The 22935-nt window shown below is 39.0% G+C and overlaps 1 protein-coding gene across 3 annotated transcripts in view; it reads right to left on the bottom strand.

Annotated features, from left to right (window-relative positions):
- DLGAP1 (discs, large (Drosophila) homolog-associated protein 1) overlaps nt 1–22935 on the bottom strand; it is a 517051-nt gene that overhangs the window by 107992 nt on the left and 386124 nt on the right. For all 3 annotated transcript variants that reach the window (XM_014541672.1, XM_005868737.2, XM_014541673.1), the window contains 2 exons: nt 19090–19267; nt 12019–12259 (listed from right to left, as the gene is read on the bottom strand). In XM_014541672.1, coding sequence (XP_014397158.1) covers nt 12019–12259; nt 19090–19267 — 419 coding nt within the window. The remainder of the gene's footprint in view (nt 1–12018; nt 12260–19089; nt 19268–22935) is intronic.

Below are 22935 nucleotides of genomic sequence, written 5' to 3'. Positions count from 1 at the left end.
CACCCAGGCTGGACCCAGGGGACGGCAATGTTAGGTGCGGGGCTTGCACTAGCAGCTCCTCTTTCGTTGGCCTCTGCTTCACATGAAAAAGACCTTCAATCTACAGGGTTTCTTTCCCATTGGGAAATCTTATGTGGGGCGCATGCTTCTCATTTATACCTGTTAACCTCCATGTTAGAGCAATATATGACCACGTTACTAAGCTCAGTTATTAAGAGCTGAAACCGCCCAGGTGTTATTTTCTTCAAGTAACTGATAGGCTCTGATCTTGACCCATTAAAGGGCACTAAAGTGGGGTGTCCAGTGGCAGGTGGTGGGGAGCTAATTATTGGCAAGAATTTGTCAAGTCACAGAACTGCCCCTCTAATTATTCCTTTGCCCATTGCAGCTGAAACTGTAGGGATCTCCAGCAGAGAAAATGGGAAGGCACAGGAGGCGATAACAAATTTCAGTTAAGATGCTGAAGTTACCACTTTTTGCAGCTTGCAGAACTACAAGTTTAAGCAGCTGCACCAACGATAGAAGCAGTTCTGTCTAAGCTGAACCAATTATCTCTCAATCAGTTCATCAGTTTGAAAGTCAAATTTATAAGACAGCAAAGTAGTTTATTGATTTTTTTTTAAACAAAATTATCCTTCAGATGGATGCTCAAATGGCTGGAGATGGGAGGGTAGAAAGAGGGATTGGGGGAGAGTTAAGGGAATATTTGCAAAAGATCCATTGCTGGCATTTAAAGTTGTTATTATCTTCAATTAAGCCTCATAAAACAATGCCTCGGTGTGAAACCAGACACTGCATATTGGGAGATTTATATACATAAGGCAGAATGTGAACCGCCACCAGTACAATCAGGGGTATTTTGAACTAAGACAATTCTACCAATTCTTCCTCTCCCTGCTTCTCCACCACCCTTCACAGCTTTATCAGCTGAGCTAGAGTTTGCACAGCTGCAACTGATTGAACTCCCGCTCACCTTTTCCAGAGCATTTACTAGGTCCCCCAACCTACCAAAGCTGATATTAACCAGGCAAGTGAGAAGATTAGGAGCCAGGAATGATAAGGAGGAAGGTGGGGTAATCCAAGATGGATACAGTTGGAAACCTGTGGACGTATAACTCAGATAGTCAAGGCTTATGCAGTAATTGAGATCTAAAAATAAAAGGTTTTAAAAATGATTTATCATTCTGAGTTATATAAGAAAACACAGGCAAGCAAGTAAGGACACTACTAAAAATCTGTCTTCTTCTGAAATGTCCAAATAATTCTGGGGGTGTGGTATTAACATCAGAAATAGTCCCATAATTAAGAAAGCATTTTATCTGAAGACCGCAAGTTTCTTATCCCCCCACCTCCCTACCTTTTAAAACATCATTTTGATTCAGAACCAGTTTGAGGTGAGAAGTGTGGATTGCCTATTCAATAATTTAATCCTATTAAGTCTGTCTTTGGCAGCAAAACAAAAACATGCAGTTTTCTAAGATGGTTTAGGGCTTCCCCATTATGCAATTGAAATCAAGAAGAGTTATATTTGGAAAGGATCATTACAAACTACTCACGGGTTCAAACGGTCAACTGTTTTCAAACAGAACCAGGGTTGTGTATGATGGGATGGAGGAACAACCCTAGAAGGAAGGCTCTGAATGAACACATTCAGTTATCATTATGGTTAACAGCAACCCCCTAAAGCAAAAGGCAGGAAATAAGCTTCAGTTTGCTCATCAGCTTCTGGTTGAAATCCTCCTGTGACACACATTCATCTAGGATGCCACTAATGAACTAAGAGGTTTGGAAGCATGTATTGATGTATGTGGGTTTTCAAATTCAGCAGACAACACAGTGGATGCATTGTCTCTTGTACTCCTCAGATGAGGGTTCCACAATGCTTCTGAAGTGACATGTCCTGCAGATATCAGTTGAGCCCTGGCTGGTGTGGCTCAATTGGTTGGAGTGTTGTCCCATGCACCAAAAAGTGGCAGGTTCGATTCAGGTCAGGGCACATACCCAGGTTGTGGGTTTGATCCTGGTTGGGGTGCATGTCCGAGGCAGCCAATTGATAATTGATGTTTCTCTCTCTCTCTCTTGCTCTTTCTCTCTCTTTCTCAGTCTCCCTCCTTTCCTTGTTCCTGGGTCACTCTTATGTATGCCATGTTCTCTTAAACAGCAAGATCCAGAAGAATCCTATCTAATAAAAGAATAATATGCAAATTAACCATCACTCTGTGACAAAGATGGCAGCACCCATAGTGGCCGGGGTGCCAACGCTGGCGGCGTTGCCCTGGCAACGCAAGCCCAGCGTCGGCGCCCCGGACACATGGAGGGAGGGGAGGGGCCTCGGGCTGGAGGCCGGGGTGAGGGACACTGGCGTCAGGGGCTGTGAGGGCCGAGGCAGCCGGGGCGGCGAGGGCCGAGCCCCTTGTGCGAATTTCGTGCATCGGGCCTCTAGCATATATAATAAAAGATAATCAATTGGCATGGTTATTTTCATCTTTCCTCAAGTTTCCCCTAGAGCTGTTGGAATAGATCAGAAACACCAAGTGCCTTTGAGTTCTCCCTGGAAAAGAATAAGGAAGAGGGGAGGCAAAGGTTTGAAAGAGGAAACCCAGAAAGTGGCTTGAGAAATGAAAAGGCAGATGCTGCAAAGAATGTAACTTATTAACCCAGTAACTTCTGTTTCCACCAGCACGGCAGAGAGCTGCGCTAAGGTTCGCAGGTATCCATCCGGTGAAGCACTCGCCTTTGTTTTGTTGCTCTGACACTTCTCATGGAGCAAGAGTTCCTAATACATTTTTAATGTAAATTTGTCAACATCACTCTTTAAAAACTTGTTTTTTATTTTTTAAAAATGTTTTTATTGATTTTTAGAGAGAGAGGAAGGAAGAGAGAGAGAAAAACATTGATGAGAGAGAAACATCAACATCAATTGGCTGCCTCCTGCAGGCCCCCTACTGGGGATCAAGCCGGAAACCTGGGCATGTGTCCTGACCAGGAACTGACCGTGACTTCAACCGTGACCTCCTGGTTCATAGGTCGATGCTCAACCATTGAGCCACACCAGCCAGACATCACTCTTTCTCAATAAAGAACAATGATAAATATTTCCTATAACTCTCCACAATTCCATTCAGTGCTTCACTTTTTCTACTTTCTAAAGAGTTTGTCAAAGCCTTTCTAAAAAGACAGGTGGCTTACACTGTTACATTAGACTGTGGCTGTGGCAGAAACCTCTTCGTACCATAATTGCTTGGGGAGCTTCTTCGGCTGGTAAAAGCTGAAAGCCTGCCTCTAAGAGTTGGGCTTTGTCAGAGAAAAAACTACAAAGGCCTGGATTTATGTTGTTAAAGATACTCTAAGCTGGGCTTATGTAGCTTTATTCCTTTGTCCTGAACGCCCATCTCCTCAAAAAACCACCTGCAACTGTCGGTTGCTAATTACTTACTGCTTCTGAATCTGAAGGGAAAAAAGAAAAGCAATGAAATCAACACAAACATCACCTGCTACCACTAGGAGAGTCAGGGGAGACAAAGAAAAGGATCCTTTAAACATTTATTGTTTTTCATTTTGTTTTTAAGAAATTCCTTCTTAGAAGGAGATGTGTGATTCGATAAATGACAATAACAAAGGAGCCTCTTTCTGGAGATCATCTTTAATTAACCTCTGAGCGCAGGAGACTTCATTTAACCAAAAAACTATAAAAGAAAAAAGGTAAAACCTAAAGATATGCTGATGTGAGGTCTATTATTGCTTTCTATAGGATCATAACCATAAAATATTTGCTATTTATTTTAAAAAATAAAGTTTCTTTTATTATGAAAGTAAAATACTAGTATGTGCACTATAGAAAAATTGGAAAATAAAATATAAAGATAAAAAACCCCCAAATTTAGTTCCAATACCAAAATAACTGCTGTTTAACATTCTAGTGCATTTTCTCCCTTTTTTTTTTCTGGGCACAATTTCTTGACACAGTTCTGAACTATATGTGTATGTCTATAGGCACATATACTAGTACATGCACACAAACACAATTTTGGATAGTTCTTAAATGTGCTTAAATTTATAATATAATATAATCCTATATAATAAAAGCCCAGCGACCATAACAGCGTAACGATCAGAACGACTGCTTGACCAGTCACTATGAGGTGCATTGACCACCTCTCGGTGCCCCCCCGACCCTCAGGTTCCCATTGCTGGATGGCGAACCAGGATCCGGGATGGGTGGTGGTGGGGTGGGACTAGGGACTGGTGAGCAGGCAGAATGGCCAACCTCTTGGTCCCTCCGCGCCCGCCCCCCCTCCGGGCCCGCAGGCTCCGATCGCTGGATGGCGGACGGGGAACCACAGGGAACCGGGGTGGGTGGCAGTGGCTGCAGGGCGGGACTGGGGACTGGAGAGCAGGTGGAAGGCAGACCTCTTGGTCCCTCCCCCTGGCCAACAGGCTCCGATTGATCACCGCATGGCAAATTGGGTGGGTGGCGGCGGTAGGGCAGGACTGGGGACTGGTGAGCGGCAGAAGATGGCCCTGATCGCAGGCTAGGCCTAAGTACCCTACCCGCGTATGATTTTGTGCATGCGGGGCCTCTAGTATAATATAATAAAATATAACATAATATGATATGATATAATATATCATATCATATCATATCATATCATATCAGGTTTTCCACCTTTATTATAAAATTTTCTGAAACACTTTTTAGACTCTAATAAACCATTGAAGTGGATGTTTCATAGCTTACTTAACCTTTCTTCTATTGGTAGACAAGTATTCACCACCAACAAGGGTTGCTCAAATCTTTCACCATCATAAATAATGCTGTGGTGAACATCTTTGTCCGTAATTTTTTTCTTTGTTTCACATTATTTCTGCAGAACAGATTTATAGAAGGATATTATAAGTTAAAAAATAATGAACATTTAAAAAGTTATTTGAGATTTCAGCACATGGCTTGGGTAGTATTTTAGGGCTTAGATGGAAGTAGAGTGGGAGTTTTGCTGTTGTTGTTAATCCTCACCCAGGAATATATTTTTTCCATTGATTTTTACATTGATTAGTTGCCTCTTGCATGAGCCCTGACTGGGGCCTGTGATCAAATCTGCAACCCAGGTATGCGCCCTTGACTGGGTTTTGAACCGTTGACCCTTCAGTGCTCAGGCTGATGCTCGAGGTTATCAGTATTTTTTCTGGCTTTTCATAGTGCTTTAATACTTTCGGGGGTAAAAATGATTCATTTTAAGGGAAAGCTAGAAAAAAATAAAGAAAAAATGTTGATGCAAATCCTTTATAGATTTTTCCATGTTTTAATATCCACTCCAGAGATGTGATCAGAAGCCCGTGAAGTCCTCTTATTCAGAGATTCACAAATTAAATAGAGATTTGAGACCAGGTCAGGACTGAGGATACTATTAATATTACTTCCATATTAAAGATAATAGAGAGATGAAAGGTAGGGACGTAACCTCTATGGGGCTTTGGTTAGAAGAAATGGGGATAAAATACATAAAGTGGCATTAACAGCTTGAGAATAAAATGGAAGCCTTTTTTTTTTTGCAGAAGTTAACATTCGCCAGTCTCCTGGATTCTTATCATCACTTATTTCCAGAAGTTCTTTCCCCAAATAAGAAATTGTTGAAACTTTGTTCCTCAAGATGGTGTGGGGGAGACAGGCAACCATCCCACTCTCTCCAAAAGGAAGTGGTTTATTTTCAGATGCATAAGAAAAAAGTGAGTACTTTCTGCTTCTGTGTAGATGTTGGAGTCATCCAAGAAACTTTTAGTGTTCATTGAAGCAGAAAATTTCCCAAGGGAATCTTCCATTTTCACCTATCAATCAACTATCAACAAATATTCATGGGACAAATCTTAAGTGCGAGAACCGTAGGTTTGTGTTTCAAAGGCTAATGGCTGAACCACTGCAAAGCTTAAATTAAGTGGTATTTAAACTCTTTAACCCTGTTGCGAGGTACTAGATAGAGACCTTATATAATGTAGTGCAGACTTCAAGACTGCTATAGACCAAAGTTGAGAGCGTTCATTTGATTTAAGCAACTTAGAAAGTATTAAAGGATTTTGGAGTGTGGGTTTCTTTTTCTTTTTTTTCTGATGGACAGCTATTCATTCATGTTTCAGGTAACTAATTTTTAAATAAAAAGAAAGTTACTACAATTTGTGTCAGTTTTACCTGGATTTACATCAATCTTCTTTTTATTTAATGAAATACAATAAATGTACTGTCAATAAATTAGAGAAGATATTGCTATAGCTGCCATCTGAATTTAACAAACAAAAAAATTCCATAAGCTATATAAACAGAGCATAACTGGTATCAGGATTATTTTTTAAGAGAAGTTGTGCTCTATTAAAGTTCAAATGTGACTTGATATATCACTAAAGTCATCCTACATTATTTAAAGGACAATGGATACTATTGTCCTTGAGAATTCTTTACTTTCACCTTTTTCTAAGTGAAGATTGTTGTTTTTGTTTTGAGTAGTTGAATATTATTAAAGAGTATATAATTTAGCTCATAGGTTGTAGAATGGTTGTAGAATGGTGATAAAGAATACTTGGGTAGGACTGGGAAGGAAGGTAATGGGTTCGGACAGTGCTAAGCGGCACTGTGTACAGGAAGCAGTAGCTAAATGTAACTTTGGGTGGTTTCCCATTGGTGAAAGTTGGGTTGTGTTAGGTGTAACACTATTACCCTAAAGCAGCGGTTCTCAACCTATGGGTTGCGACCCCTTTGGGGGTCAAACGACCCTTTCACAGGGGTCGCCTAAGACCATCAGAAAACACATATTGAATATATAATTACATATTGTTTTTGTGATTAATCACTATGCTTTAATTATGTTCAATTTGTAACAATGAAAATACATCCTGCACATCAGATATTTACATTACGATTCATAACAGTAGCAAAATTACAGTTATGAAGTAGCAACGAAAATAATTTTATGGTTGGGGGTCACCACAACATGAGGAACTGTATTAAAGGGTCGCGGCATTAGGAAGGTTGAGAACCACTGCCCTAAAGTGTAGGCTTGTCCAACTGCCAGCATTAATTCCATGTATCGTTTTTAATTACTATTACTTTGCTATATTTGTTAAAGTTCCATATGAATTGGATCAGACAACTCTGGCCTATGCAGGCTTTTAAATGTGGCAGTTTCTTTAATAATAAAACAATGCCCATTGGAGGTATCATAAAGGTAAAAAAATGAATTTTTAGGTTCTATATTGTCATGCAATTATTTTTTTGAGAAATTTCCTATATAGTAAATATTCACATTAAAGGAGTCTGATTTGTGTTTTCTCATTGACTTTTGTAACTGGGTTATGAATGCTCACATCTTTGCTTTACAACTCAATCAAGAGACCAGTCAGGTCAGGATTACATTATTGTATTTTTTTACTTAGTCTAAGGCAGGGACCTCTGATCATTTTATCAGCCACAAAGCAGAATTTACCACCTGCTTAGTTTATAAGAGAGTTGGCAAAAATTCTTTTTCCCCCATTCAGTGCTAACAATACTACAGCTAGATCAAAGGATTAGACATTTGATCTCTAAATCCAATATAATGCCAAATGAAAAAGTGTAATATGAAACTTTAAGCCCAAAGCGTACTTTCTTTTTATATGCTTTTTCTTCATGGATTTTAATTTCTCTATATTTTACATCTTTAATTTCACTTTAAGCAGATACTCCACAGTTAGACAAACCAATATGAAAAGCCATGTCAATAACATGTGAACAGAACGGTTTCTTTTAAAAAGAGGTATTTTCAGAAATTTTGATGGAAAACACAGGTTTTAGACATGGCAGGAGTTAAAGGAATATTTGTGGGAAGAAAGCATCAAAGAAAAGAGTCCTCTCACTTAGCAGACAGGTTTTGTATTAGATTATTTCCGGGCATACCATACTTCACTAAGCATTTACTGACAGGCAACGAGAATTTAAAAGCCTGCTCTGTCCACTACTAGCTGTAGTGTTTGGTCAAGTTGTATAATAAACTCTCCAAGCTGTAATTATTTTTTTTCCCTGTACTTCATCCCTAGTCAGGAACTACATAGGTCATGTCATAGAATATTCCTTAGGATTACCTGAGAGAATCTATGCAGCCCGTTCATAATGCTTTTTAAGTAGGAAGTGACCACAGGTTTAGCCATTGTCAGTATTAATAAATAAGCTTGGCTGAGAAATTTAAAATTAAAGACAGGGTAGAGGCAATGTAGTTTATAACTTACATAGTGCTTCCTTATTAATGATCTCATTTGAATATCACAACAACCCTAAAGAATAGCTGTATATTCCATACAAGGTAGTTTTAATCCAATACTCTGAAGTGAAGGTTTGGGTATATTGCCGGCGCCAAGTCTTACTTTTAACTAAAATATTTGGACGACTGAGTAAGGGTGTCTGTTTTCCCATAGTTATGTGGGTAATTGCCCATTTTTGCATTTTACTTTTCTACAGTAGATCTAACCCTAAACTAATAGTCCCAGTTGCAACGGTTTATATAAAAACGTGTTCAATCTATTAGATGGAGAAATATCTGGTTGCTTGAAGCAGATTATATAGGCTGAGAGAATGTAAGATTCTATCATATTTATACAAGTCCAAAAGTCAATAAATCAAAGGAAACATAATTACAAGTCACTCTAACTCAGTTCCCAATTTGCCGTGGTTTGCTGGGACCAATCTGTCCATCCTCACTCATGTTGCTAAGGGATCCTTAGGGCCTCTTAGAACTCAGCCCATTGCCATGACTTTCCCAAATGATACCAGACACTTTTTGTTGGGCTTTGTTGTATGGTTTCATTTTGCTAATAAGAATGAACAAGGCTGGAAGAGAAAAACTTAATAGTATATTTTGTTGGATTGACACGAAAATCAAAGACTCAGAATGTGGGTTGTTGTGGGGGGGAAGTTATAACTAATAACTGCAATTTGCCAAAATGAGGACTTTTTTTCAGGCAAGGGGAAGTTTAGGAAAAAGGGACTGTGTTGTGAGTATCCAAGAATAAGGAGTAAAGGAAGAGAAACAGAAGGGAAATTTATATCATGTCGTAAAAACATGGATGTAAATTTGACCTGTGTACATGGGGGAAATGGTTAAAATTAGAGCAAAGTGATTTCCTGATTTCCACAGATGAGTGCATTCTTTCAAAAGTTAGTACATCCCGTCATCCTGTGAGAAAGTAGATTTTCTGTTTTCTACATGAAATTGTATTTTATTCAATGTAAGAAGGAAACTAGTAGAAGAAAATTTGTATAATAATACTATGGTTATGTGAGAAAGGGAAAATGAGAGAGAGAGAGAGCAGAAGAGGAGAGTGGAGGGGAGAGGAGAGAGAGAAAAGAGGGGGGAGAAGAGAGAGAGAGAGAAAAGAAGAATGGAGGAGGAGGAGGAGGAGGAGGAGGAGGAGAAGGAGAAGGAGAAGGAGAAGGAGAAGGAGGAGGAGAAGAAGGGGAGAGATAAAGATAGTTAGAGAGGCATGTAGAAGTAATGGGAGGGTAGAATGAAGGATACATAATCTTATATCATAAAACAATGGCTTAAAAAAAAGTAATGGGAGGGTAGAATGAAGGATACATAATCTTACTATATCATAAAACAATGGCTTAAAAAGGAACAAATCTATGGGATAGAGAAACTGTGAAAGGTGATATTAAAATTCTTAAGGTTGTACTTCTAAATATCTGAGGTGCATACTTAGAACCGATTGTAATGGTTTATAACTCCTTTAATGGTTCATTTTTCCATGACTGTAAAGATAATACATCTTAATGTTCAGTTTGATGTAAGGGTGAAGCCCTGTACAAAAATCTGATATTTTATGCTTGTCCACTCCAAAGGCAAGTCACATCTTCCTGCCCTACCCCCCTGCAGCTGCAGCCATGCCTGCCACCTTCCCACCCGGAGAGCTGCAGGCTGTGGCCCGTGGCCTAGGACGAAACACACAGAGCCCGAGGAGAGCAGATGGAATAACCTCCACGGCGTTTTTGCTTACTTCTCCCTACTTTGGGGTGTTGTCCCACAGAGGACACCTCCAATCCTCCAATTGTTGGATTCTAAATATAACAATCCGATTTGGATTCTAAATATAACAACAGAGTGAGGAATGGACCCCCTCTCATCTCCTTGGACAGGCCTGTCAGATCCAGCAAATACTACACACAGTTTTGTAGTAGAAGTATGTTCCCTGCAATATTTGGGGTATACACACACGACAAAATTATTCACTATTTATCTGAAACTTAAATTTAACTGGCAACCTGGATTTTATCTGGTAACCCTGTTGTTGAACTCTGGGAACCTCCAGAGTAGCTGGAAGGGTCTCAGAAAGGTCAGGTGTTTGGTGCGAAGACCACGAGACAAGAACTGTTGCAGGAAGTATAAGTTGTCTCTCAAAGAAATCCTCTGAGTGGTGAGCAAAACATAAGCCATCTGGAGTCCCCTGCCACTTTATTGATAACACTCCCCGAGGCAGAAGGAGTAAGCCAGTGGCCCTTTTCCTTCCCTTCGTTCTTCTGAGCAAGCATCTGCATTTTGTGTATTGAAGGCGTGGTTTTAGTACAGAAGAGCAGCTGGCAGGCGATGAGGCTGTTAGGGTGAGGAATGGAGCAGACACTGGAAAAGGGTCATGTGTGGGGTGGGGATGATGAAAAGGAGAAAACACCCAAAGACAGTGATGTGCTACAGGCACAGAGCAGACCTTTAAACTGCACTTACTGCACGAATGTAAACACACACATAAATATGCCCATGATAATTAAACAAATAGTTTTCCATTGCATAAATCAGCCTTATTTAATTTATAAACCTCATCTGTGGTTGTTCTTACAGAATTTCTGAGTGAACAAGAACGCACATCCACTCTCTCTGCTTGGAGATGGCCCGTGGGGGAAGAGCGGCTGAGCTCCCCGAGGGGCCAGTGCCATGTCTGGGGGCACCTCTTTGCATTGGTCAGGAAGGAACTCCTGTTGTTTAGCCTCTAATATTTTTTCTCCCCTAAATTCCTACTTCAACCTCATGTTTCTAGTTAGTAGGATTTTAACTCAGGTTTGAGGACTTATTCTCAATTACAGACCTTTGATGCACCTAGAACAGAAATGGAATAATACAATATTATGGCATAAGCTCTTTCTTCTAATTTAGTCATCATTATTTATCTTGATGCTAAGATTGATGATCTCGTAGAACTACTCTGTATTGGAGTGATGCTAAATTTAATCATAAAGTTAAGCCTTGTTAAGATGGAGGGGATTTTCTTCTTGGACATAAGTGTTATAAATATAAAAACACACACGCATTGTTGTACATAACTCATGGTTGCATTCCTGTGTGGGTCCCAGTGTCATGGGAACCAGTTAAGCTCTTCTGTGCCTGTCTGCCTAAAATCTACTGATAAACATACAGTTTAAAGGCATAACCCTAACTTCAATTTAGAGGGGAAAGGAGGTGCTCTATACCTATGACAGTCAGAGGTTTTAAAATAATGAAATAAATCTGCCTTCTGTTACAATGAAAGGGAACTCGTAAAATGTGCAATCAATATGACTGGATCATTCATTTCAGGCCTTTGGGGATAGGCATTTTGCGGGTACCTTGCAATTAAAAGAGCATGCCAACTCTGTCATGCTCAACAACCATGGTGTGTGGTTTGTTTCAGGGTCACACCCCTTAAAGTTAGAGCTGGTTATGGAGAGTAGCGTTGTTGGGGATGACTTTGCTGGCGCCTAGGATGCTGTGTGGGGATCTTGTGAAGACCTGTCCACTGTGCTGTCCCTCCTGGTCCCCTAGTTGCATTTTTTTTCTCTGTTGAAAGCAGAGATGGTGATGGAGAAAGAAGGTTGGGCGTGAATGTGGCCAGAGGCTTTGTAGGGCGCGGGTGATATTTTGTTATGGTGACTGTGTGATAACCACAAGGACACAATGTGTTGTCTACCGGGGCTGTGGCACACCGGGCGCCAGGCCAGCCTGGGCCCCGGGGACAGCCGCTCTGCTCACTCACCCGTGCTGCTCTGAATGGTCCTCACGGTGGTGGTGGTGCGCGGCGGGGAGGAGGACCTCAGGGACACGCACTCGTCGTCCTGGGAGCAGCCCTTCTCGATGGCCCGCACGTAGCTGTGGCTCCGCATGCGGAAGCAGCCGGGCACGGGCAGGTCCAGAGCTTCCACCGCCTGGGACTCCAGCTCGCTGAACACCGACTCGCACACGGACTCGAACTGCCCGTTCACCTCCATCTCGCTCACCTGCGGGCACAGACAGGGCGCTGTCACTCCGCGCCTCCTCCCGCCCAGTGGGCAAGTGATCTCTCCCTTCCAGCATCTCCAAACCGCAGCTCCCCAGCAGAAAGCAGCGTCCGATGGCTAAAACTCCAATGTATTGGATTTCTTCTACATTACAGTTATTCCAGTGCGGCCCAGGGGCTAATTCTCCTTATTTATAAACGCAAACCCAGGGAACAGTCTTATCGGTCCATGTCAGAGTTCATGTATTTCAACAGAAGCATTTCCAGCACAAACATGTTAGAAACTAGTATTTATTGTGCTTTTGGAAGTGATTAGTTCATCAAATAATTCCATTGTAGACTGAAGCTTAATTTAGTGTAAAGTATAAAAACAGGCCCTATATTTTCTAACAAGAAACTCATATTCTGCCCCAAAATAGAACAAAGCTGATATGTCAAAATCTGGAAAAGCACTATCAAGATTTTCAAACTATCTATGTACTATCTAAAGGTTATGCTCTCCTTTTTAAAGAACTGGTAGCCATGGTCCACTAATTATTTATAAATGCGTTGTAAAAATTTTCCAAACGAGGCCTTCTCTTTTTTGAGGAATCAGTTTTTGCTTATATGCCTCTGTGTATAACTTACATTGGGCTTGAGCACCCTCTAAAAAATAAATACGGAAATAAATAAATAAGCCAGACCCAGTGCTCCAGTTCCCACTTTGCAGAGATGTGGGAGCATTCTTCAATTTTCTGGTTCCTTTAAAAACTTCATGTCTAATTTCCCTAACATCAAATTCATGAGTAATTGAGAATTTAACAGGTTAAACTGCAACTAAGCTTAGAATACATAGTGAAAACTATTACAATATTTGACACTTTCCTCATTTTATGTTATCTGAAGACGCCCTCCAATAATGCCTAATTCTTGAAACTTCAGATAAAAGTGACCAATTTCTTTAAAGCATACTAAGTGGAAAAGACATGGATTTCTTAAAAATTCTTTAGAGTTTAAAATAATATTTTAGCATACTTCATCTAATTTTATATAACCCCTGCATGTTTTTGAGGCTAATTGTATATGTCCACATTGAAAATTAAATCTAGATGATCTATATCCATGTTTTTTCAGGAAGTACTGGAGACTTAAAGGGACATGATATTTGCAATTCATTGTCAAGGAGAGAGAGTTACATGCAATTCTTTTGTAAGTTTTAAATGACTTCAAAGTAAAAGCAAAATAAGCTTTTACTATGTATGTGTGTATGTATCTATGTAAACATGTATATGTATCACTTGTTACATTTTCCTTTTTAGTCACCATTTTGCCAAACATCACAAAGAAATAGTACATCCATCCCTGTGAAGGTAACTATTACACTTGAATAACTAGCTTTCTACAGGTATATGTGTCCTCCTGGCTATTTTTCATAAACATTGAATCATAAAGTAAAACCACACACAAAACATGTATAACTCAGCAGATTATAACAAGGAAAACACCTGCATAAGCACTACCCAGAGCAAGAAGCAGAACTTTCCCAGGCACTCAGCAGCCCCTCCATAAGCTCCATCCTAACCACAATCCCCACCCTCCCTCCAAGAGTAACCCATACTCTGAGTTCTATTGCAATCACTTCTTTGCATTTCTTTTTCTTTTCTTTTTTACCCAATTGTGCATGCCTGTATTCTGTAGTTTAGTTGTACACATTTTAAATATTTAATGTATCTTTGAATTCATGTTTAACATACAGGTCTTCCTTCATCCATTTTTAAAATCATAATTCATCCATTGAAACATCTGGGCCATTTGACCTGTAGAGATTATCATAGTTTGGATTTGAGGATTTCATACTCATGGTGGGATTTAGCATATATCTTTCTTTGTCTTTTATATTTCCTGAAAAGTATAAGCTGGATCCAGGTTTTTTTCTTTGGATCCAAAATTTTGGTCAGATTCAGGCTCAATCCCTTTGGCAAGACTAGAAGTCATGTGTTCTTTCATTAAGAGGCACATCATGTGTGAATTGTCTGTTAGAATACATAGTGAAATGTATTGGCCAGTGGGCACCTCTTTGGTTGGCTCCTGAGTCCTTTTGACCTGAAGCTAGTAGTCTCAAGTAGCTTCCTTGCTATCGGTTATGACAAGGTATTCTAAACTCATCTCATATGTTTCCTGCCCAGTCCTGGTGTATTTCCCCCCAAATCCCTCGTTTCTATTAGTGGGAACTGTTACCCAAGAACACAATCTGCTCACTAGGAAGCTTTGTTGTCATTGCTACTTGTTGGTCATTGTTCCTAGGCTAACTCAGTGGACAGAACTAGGATATGAATTCCTCCATTTCAAATCCAGACTGCAGGGTTTTTATGTAATCTCTTCTATATTATAATTATTTCTTTATTCCATACTAAATTCTGGTTCTCGTGCACACAAAGATGACAGGATTGGGATATCCTACAATTATTCACTTGCTTTATTCCACAATACATGCACAACAGCCTCATAATAACACATTAATACTACCACTGACCATATCATTACTGAAAACAGTTAACAATTCTTTTTTTGGGGGGGGTGGGTACATATGCTCTCTCCATTCTTTCCTCATTTTACAATAGTTGTACTATATTTACATTATAAGAGCACATAACCTATATGTTCTGTCCCACTTTAGCCTGCTTTTAGTCTTAGTATCACTAATAACTATATTTTTGAATGCTTGACACAACTTTTTCATATAAAAAGATTATTCTTTATCAAATTTATACATAAATATAGGTCAAATAATTATAGATGGCCTCACTTCCCTCATCTGTAAAATGGTTAAAATAATACCTACCCCATATTGATGCTTTAAGGATAAAAATAAAGTAACATATACAAATACATACTACATTTCCAGGCATATGGTAGGCACTGCATAAGTAGTGTATACTATTTTTCGATATAGTGAGAAGAATGAGACAAATTATTCCAACTCTCTGAAATTGAGTTTTGTAAATAAAAAAGATCTTTCTTATAGTTCATATGAAATTAATGAGATACTATGCAAAGCTTCCAGACTGTATCTGGTAAACAATACATTGTTACTAAATGTATACGAACATTGTTTTCATTTTCATCACAACTACTACTACTACCACTATTATTATTATTTTAAAATATATTTTTATTGATTTCAGAGAGGAAGAGAGAGGGGGAGAGAGAGATAGAAACATCAATGATGATGAGAGAGAATCATTGATCGGCTGCCTCTTACACACCCCCTACTGGGGATTGAGCTGCAACCTGGGCATGTGTCCTTGATAGGAATCAAACCTGGGACCCTTCAGTCCGCAGGCTGATGCTCTATCCATTGAGTCAAACCAGCTAGGGCAAGCCTTACTTTTAAAAGCCCTCATTTTTATTAGATGTATATATAGCAAAACATAAAAAGGGAGTAACCATATAAAATGATGTTCAATTATTATCTAACATTCAAGTACAATCTGTTTTTACGGTTATTTTATTTCTGTGAGGTATGAATGTCAAACATACAATTTAGTTATTCTAGGCCAATTTCTTAGCTTACAACATTTTACTTTGATCTTTCTAGGAGACTTTGAAAAATATATGTATCAAGTTTTAAAAGGGTACAGGATATAATGCACTTAAATTCTATACTATTAGGGTTACTACTAATGATTTATAAGAAAGCATATCTTCAACATTATAAAAGTCTACCACTTTTTGAAAAGTCTAGAGTATATATATATGGTAGAATTGCTTTGAAGAAGAAACTATTCTCTGAATAATGGCAATATTGGAACTGCAATTGAAAGTTGAAATTATCCTTAAAGATGCTGTCTTACCTGAAAATTGAATATAGAACTAGAAAAATGAGGTATCATTAGGAATCCATTTAGGATGGCTATTCTTCCTGTATTTTACTTAAGGTGAAATGATGATACCATTGAATTGTAGAGCTTTGCCTGTTGCAGTATCAACATGCTTCTTCAGTAATTTGTTGATATCTCATTAGCTCTCACTAGAAAGTAATATTGTCTCACAGAAGGTCATGTCTCTGACTCAGGGACTAGTAGCGGGCAGTTGCATGGGCACACTATCCCGATGGGGGAAGTGACACACAATGTCCCAATGGGGAAGTGACATGTGCCCCTGTTTTAAATGTGTAAAATTATAAAAGCAGTGAATGTGTATAAACATTTTTACAATAAAAAATTTTAAACCCACTGATGTATTCTGCTCACATAACAATTATATTTATAGATGATTTTATAATTACAGAAGACTATGTGATCATGAGGCTGTCCAGAATAAAGATAAGCTTAAAGAAGTTTTGAATGTTACATTATATTGTTTATTGTGAAAACGTAAGGACAAGACAAGTCCATACTTCACCAAATGAGGCAGCAACTATTTCCCTGAGAGTTGGGTTTGTGAGCATCACTGGGCAGCATCAGCTAGCAAAAATAGGTATGCATGCTCTTAGAGATTTCTTTAAAGTAAGGAAATGCTGACATTTCACATGCCAGTTTTCCATGTCTCCCACCCTGCCCTGCTCTTAGAACCTCACTGTGGTCCCTGTCTTTCTTTGCTCTTCAAGAATCCATGTAGATCAGGGAGTAGGGATGAATGAGAGCTATGGTTCTATTTAAGGGTCTCTCTCAGAGATCAGAGATGCTTCCATGCTTAGCCTATAATATCATCATTTTTTGTTCAAATGCATTATTTGTCTAATCTATACCAACACCACATTATACTATCACTTCCCTATATCAACATCACTGCCATCACCACCATAAACACAATCTCCATCACCACCATCACTACCACCACTATTACCACCATCACTACACTACTATCACTATCAGCACCATCTTCTCCAACACTATTACCATACCACCATCATCACTATTACCACCATCACCACCACTACCACCAACATCACTATCATCACCACCATCTCTACTACCGCCACCATTACCACTATTATCACCATCTTCACCATCATCATCACCATCACCAGCTCTACAGCACCACTAGTAGCATTAATTCACCTTGATAATCACAATGTCTGTCTTTCAAACTAGCTTCTCTGCCCCTAGCCTCACATCATCTCCAATATTTCCACATTTTTTGTCAGATTAATTATCCTATGTCAAAATTCTGATCAGATTTCTTGCTTGCTTAAAAGATGAAGTTTTAATTAATCTTTAATCAATCCAATTTCTAATGAATAAAATCCAGTCCATTGGGCCTGCAAAGCAAGACCATTTGTATAAAAATGACTCCAGAATAAAATTCAGAATAGGTTTCCAATACTGCCTCTACAAGTATTCTAAGCTCCATCTAAACCAGAGCATTTGCTATTCCTTGTACGTGCTTTAGGCTAGCATTTTTCAAAGTTAAGAATCAGATACTACTTTATTTGTTAAAATGCCTAGAAGCTTTCTCTTTAGAATCTGGGTACTTAGTATCTTTTTCCCTTTGCTTCAGGATCTTATTGACAATTTCATGACCATAAAGACAGTCTCATTTAGCATCTGGTTGCTTACATATCTTACAGGGTGCTTATAAGGACTAATATTTTAAAAATATAAAGCAATTGGCATAGTGCCTGACCTAGTAAAGGTGGCTTCATTGTTAATTCTTGCCCTACCTATCTCAGAATGTTTTTGCAGTGTTCAAGAAAATAATGTTTGTGCCAGCACTTTTTAAAGTTTTTTGTATGTTCTCCATTCGACTGTAAGCTTTGGGGGTGGTGGCGGCAGGGATTATGTTGTATTCATCACTGAATAGCATGCATAATCCAGCTCAGTGTTCCGCTCAATAAATACTAGTATTAGCTGAATTAATAGCATAGTGCGTATTTCTTAAATTGCGAGATAACTTTAAATGAAGTGTTCCTAGACATCATTAAAAATAACCTTCTTTTTGTCCTTCCAGAGGAAGCTTCTGAGGCACCTTCTGCTTTCCTGGTGACCCCTGAAAGCTGCAAGGTCAGGTGCCCCAAGAGTCTCAGGTTCTTTTCACCCCGACCTTAGGCAGTACACTGCTCTCCCATGCCCTCTGAGACCCTGAGTGGGAGAGACTAGAAAAGCTTTAGCCGAATACGTTGCCTTTATTGAGTGTTTTTTAAAAAATATATTTTTATTGATTTCAGAGAGGAAGGGAGAGGGAGAGAGAGATAGAAACATCCATGATGAGAGAGAATCATTGATCAGCTGCCTCTTACACGTCCCACACTGGGGATCAAGCCCACAAGCTGGGAATGTACCCTGACCAGGAATGGAACCATGACCTCCTGGTTCATAAGGTCGACTCTCAACCACTGAGCTATGCTGGCTGGGCAAACTTTGAGTCTTCATCTCCAGTCCTGTGTACCAGTTCTGAGAAGTGGACTTCTGTCTCATTACCAAGCCACACTATCCACCTAGGACCCACTGCAGGTAAATAGATTGTGTCTCATTTCTTGTCTTGATGGCCTGCTTAATACTTGTGCTTTTATGATTGGACACTGCCTTGGTTTTGCCAGTGATGTCTACCATGTCCTTTTATCCTTTGAGCATTTTACAACTGAAGCCTCATCTATTGACTTCTTGCTGACAAATTTACTGATGCTCATGAATTTCCAAGAACTCCCCTGATGTGCTTTATTTATCTGCAGAAGACCCCTCACCTGCTGGTAGATTGTTGATATCAGGGGCCAAACGCAAGCAGCATTCAGACCAGGCCTCCTGCCTGATTCAGCAGTGGTCTCCTGGGGGAATGACTGACTCTTCACTTCGTCACTCTCAGTGTCCAGTAACCCTTGTGCAGTTAATGGCCTGTGGCCAAGGTGCTCACCTGGCTGATGGTGCTCATGGCTCGCATGTAGCTCTCATTCCTGGAGCGGAACTTTGGTGACGTGAGCAGGCCTGCAGGGTCAAGGCTGTCTAGGCTTCGGTTGATGGAGACTTCACTTACTGCCCTCAAGTAACTGTGACTCCGGATCTGGAGTTTGGGGGAGTGTTCATTGGAAATCCTGGAAGAGAACAATAAAAGGGATGCATTTAATCACATTCTAAAATGTAGGCAGTAGTAAGATGCGGCAGTGCTATCATTAACACGGCACCTAAAATGCTGGGGCAAATAATATAAATGCCCTCCCATGATTGCTCAACTCCTGCATGGTGTCGCAGAAGGAAAACCTTTCACAGGAAATCATCATGGTCTGGTGACACCAGAGAGCAATTAAAGTCACAAACTATGAAACAATTTCGCCGTTCACCTTTGCCTCGGCATCTGGGGAGGGAGAGGACAGCTGCGACCGCCTCGCCCCAGAATTCTGTCCTGTGTAATTTGTAAGCTTTTCCTTTGTGCCCCTTTCTTTTCAGTGCTTTCACAAAATAGAAATTTTAATTTAAAAATTCCATTCAAAATGAAAAAACATTATAAATAAGTAGAAATTATAAAAAAGAAATGCACCAGAACTTTATGAAGAAAACGATAAAACTTCATGGCAGGCAATATATAAGGCCTAAGTAACTATAAAGGAAAACAATTTTCCTGGATGGAAATATGAAATATTGTAATAAAGTTTCCCCAATTAATCTATAAATTTAATGCAATTGCAATAAAAATTCCCACTGAATTTTTTTATTGGAATGTAACAAACTCCAAAAGTTTATATGAGGTTCGTAGCAGCATTATTCATAAAACCTAAATTTGGAAATAACCCGAATGTCTATCAATAGACACATAGATAAGTAAAATGTGGTATATCCATGTAATGGAATACTATTTCTCCATAAAAAGGAATGAAACAGTCATTGAATTGGGAACATATCTGCAACACTACACAACGTAACAAAAAGGGTTCACATCCATAACATGTAAATTAGACTGAAAAGTGAATAAAGAACAATGCAACCAATTCAAATAAAATGGGGAAAAGCTATAAAGAGGTAATCACAGGAAAGTAGACACATGAATTTACAGGAAAATACATTTATATGCCACCATGTTATAAAAAGATGTTCAGTCTCACTAATAATTAGGGAAATGTTGATAAAAGGTAAGATATTATTTGCACATTAAATCCATGCACATCCATGTCCATGTCCTCAGATGGTAAATGACTAACTTTATTACTAAAAATGTATGTAACTTTATAAGATAAATAAGCTCTGGGGATCTAATGTATAGAGAGCATGGTGGTAATAGTTAATAACAATATGTTGTGTACTTGAAATTTATTAATAACTAGTGGCCTGGTGCACAAATTCATGCACAATGAAAGGAAATTAACTAGAAGAAATATTTTAATATTGCTATTCGCCCTTTCTCTATAATAGAAATGTCAACCAAATTCATGATTGACAACGACAGATGGAAACACACGTGAGCAATTGGTGCCAGTGAGAGACAGATGGAAACACACGTGTGCAATTGGCACCAGTGAAACTTTATATGTATTTCATGTGCGAGTCAACTTAGCCTTTTATAGATATAGAAGAAATTTTTTAATTTTTAAAATTGAGGTATAATTGACATATAATATTAGATTAGTTTAAGGTGTACAGCATAATGATTCAATACTTGTATATATTGTGAAATGCTCACCATAGTAAGTTTAATTAACAACTATCACCAAGTAGTTACAATTTTTTTTCTTGTGAGGAGAACTTTTAAGATTTAATCTCTTAGCAACTTTTCAGTATAAAATACAATATTATTAACTATAGCCCCCATGCTATACTTACTTCCCCATGAGTTATTTATTCTATAACTGGAAGGTTGTTCACCCTCCATACCCCACCTCTGTTTCCTATATCTATAAATTTAGTTCCTTTAGATTCCACATATAAGTGAGATCATATGGCATGTGAAAATAGATCTTAAGTGGGGTCACCATACACAAAAAAGGTAACTGCGAGGTGATGGATGTTTTAATTAACCTGGTCATTATACACCTTAAATATATAAAATTGGGGGGGGGGTCAATGGCTTCTACTACTACGTTTATACTGACAATCACAAGTCTATTTGTAGCCCATAGCTTTCTCTGAAACTTTAAAACTAAACTTCTAATTAACTACTGTACATTGCTATCTGTAATTTCCACAGGTATCAAAAAATCATCCTGACCCCCTAAATGAACACATTACCTTTTCCCTCCGATTTGTTTCTTTCCTTTTATTCCACATTGAGATGAATGGCACTGAAATTTACCCACTACCAAACCAGAAATCCAGGTGTTTATCCTGTCTCTTTTCTTAACTGTCCAAGTCCCTTTGATGATCAGTTCTCAGTTTTACTTCCTGTACACATTTAAAATTAATTCCACTCTCAGATAATGAATGGGTTAGAATGTACAGATCCTCCTTGACTTAACTATGGGTTTGCATCCCAATAAACTTATTGTAAATAACGCTGGCAACATGTACACTGTAGGCTATCAGTTGCTTACTCTTTGATTGATTGCATGCCTTGCTATGAGCTGTGGCTCAGTGCCACTGCCCAGCATCATGAGAGTATCATGCTGCATATCACTAGCTAGGAAAAGATAAAAATTCAAAATTCAAAGTACGATTTCTACTGAATACATAAGGCTTTGCACCATGCTAGAACAGAAAAATTGTAAGCCGAACCATCGTGCCAGCGACCATCTGTAGAAAAAAACTAATAACATGGCCCTTGACCTACTCCCAAACTGGATGTTAGACCTGAGTTCATGCCTGAGAATAAGCAGTTAATTTCCAAATCTTTAAACTTCTGCTATGATGAATCAGGGTCTATGTGTGTGGGCTCGAGCACCACTGTGCATGAGGCTCCTGTGTATTCCATGTCCCAGCCTGATGGATGGGTCAGTGCTGTAGTCAGTGGAGAGGAAGGAAGGCATGAGCCAAGGGAGATGGCGGGACTTTCCTCTTGTTCTTCTCTGATTTGCAGCATTCTTGTCTGATTCGCTGGGAAATGCAGGTGGTTTCTAATGACCAGACTGCCCTACTGAGTATCGCCTCCTGCCTTCCAATACATCACTGGCTCCCACAATTCCTTCTACTATAGCTATCCTGGTGCCTTAATTAAGGCATGGAAAGACCAGACGTGACCATAGAAAAAGGCATTTAAAATACAATTTTAATGTGCCATGAAATACACACGAATGCACATTCACTTGCTATGTTTTACCACAGCTTTTGCTGTAGAAATGCAACAGTTCTGAAACTTATATTTTGAGAAAATAACTATTCATTCATCCAAATAGAAAGAATAAAAAGGTTTTGCAGTAAATGTGAAGAATCATTAACTTCACAGATTCTGAACAGAAAGTATAATTGCCCACCATATAAGGCAGAAACATATTTTAAACCATTGTTGAGCAGAATGAAAACATGCTGCACCAATCCATTATCACCAGAATCAAATAGTATTCAAATGGCCACATGTTCTCTGAGTAAATCAGTTAGGTACAAAGACAGTAATAATTAGGACCGTTGGCAGTCAAAAGCTTTTCCAGAATCATACTCAGGTCTTGAAAAGATGACTTCTGCCCACTTAATTACTTTTGCATCATGATAAATGATAGTAATTTTTTATGCCTTGAGCGAGAAAGAATGGAAATATAATATTTACCCCAATGAAGATGGCTTAACTTATCCATAGAGAAGCACTGAACAATCATTTACTGACACATAAAGAGAGATACAA

Source organism: Myotis brandtii, unplaced genomic scaffold (genome assembly GCF_000412655.1).
Source record: "Myotis brandtii unplaced genomic scaffold, ASM41265v1 scaffold276, whole genome shotgun sequence".
Lineage (NCBI taxonomy): Eukaryota > Metazoa > Chordata > Mammalia > Chiroptera > Vespertilionidae > Myotis > Myotis brandtii.
The sequence above is the reverse complement of the archived record's forward strand: the minus strand, read 5'-3'. Positions and strand labels throughout refer to the sequence as shown.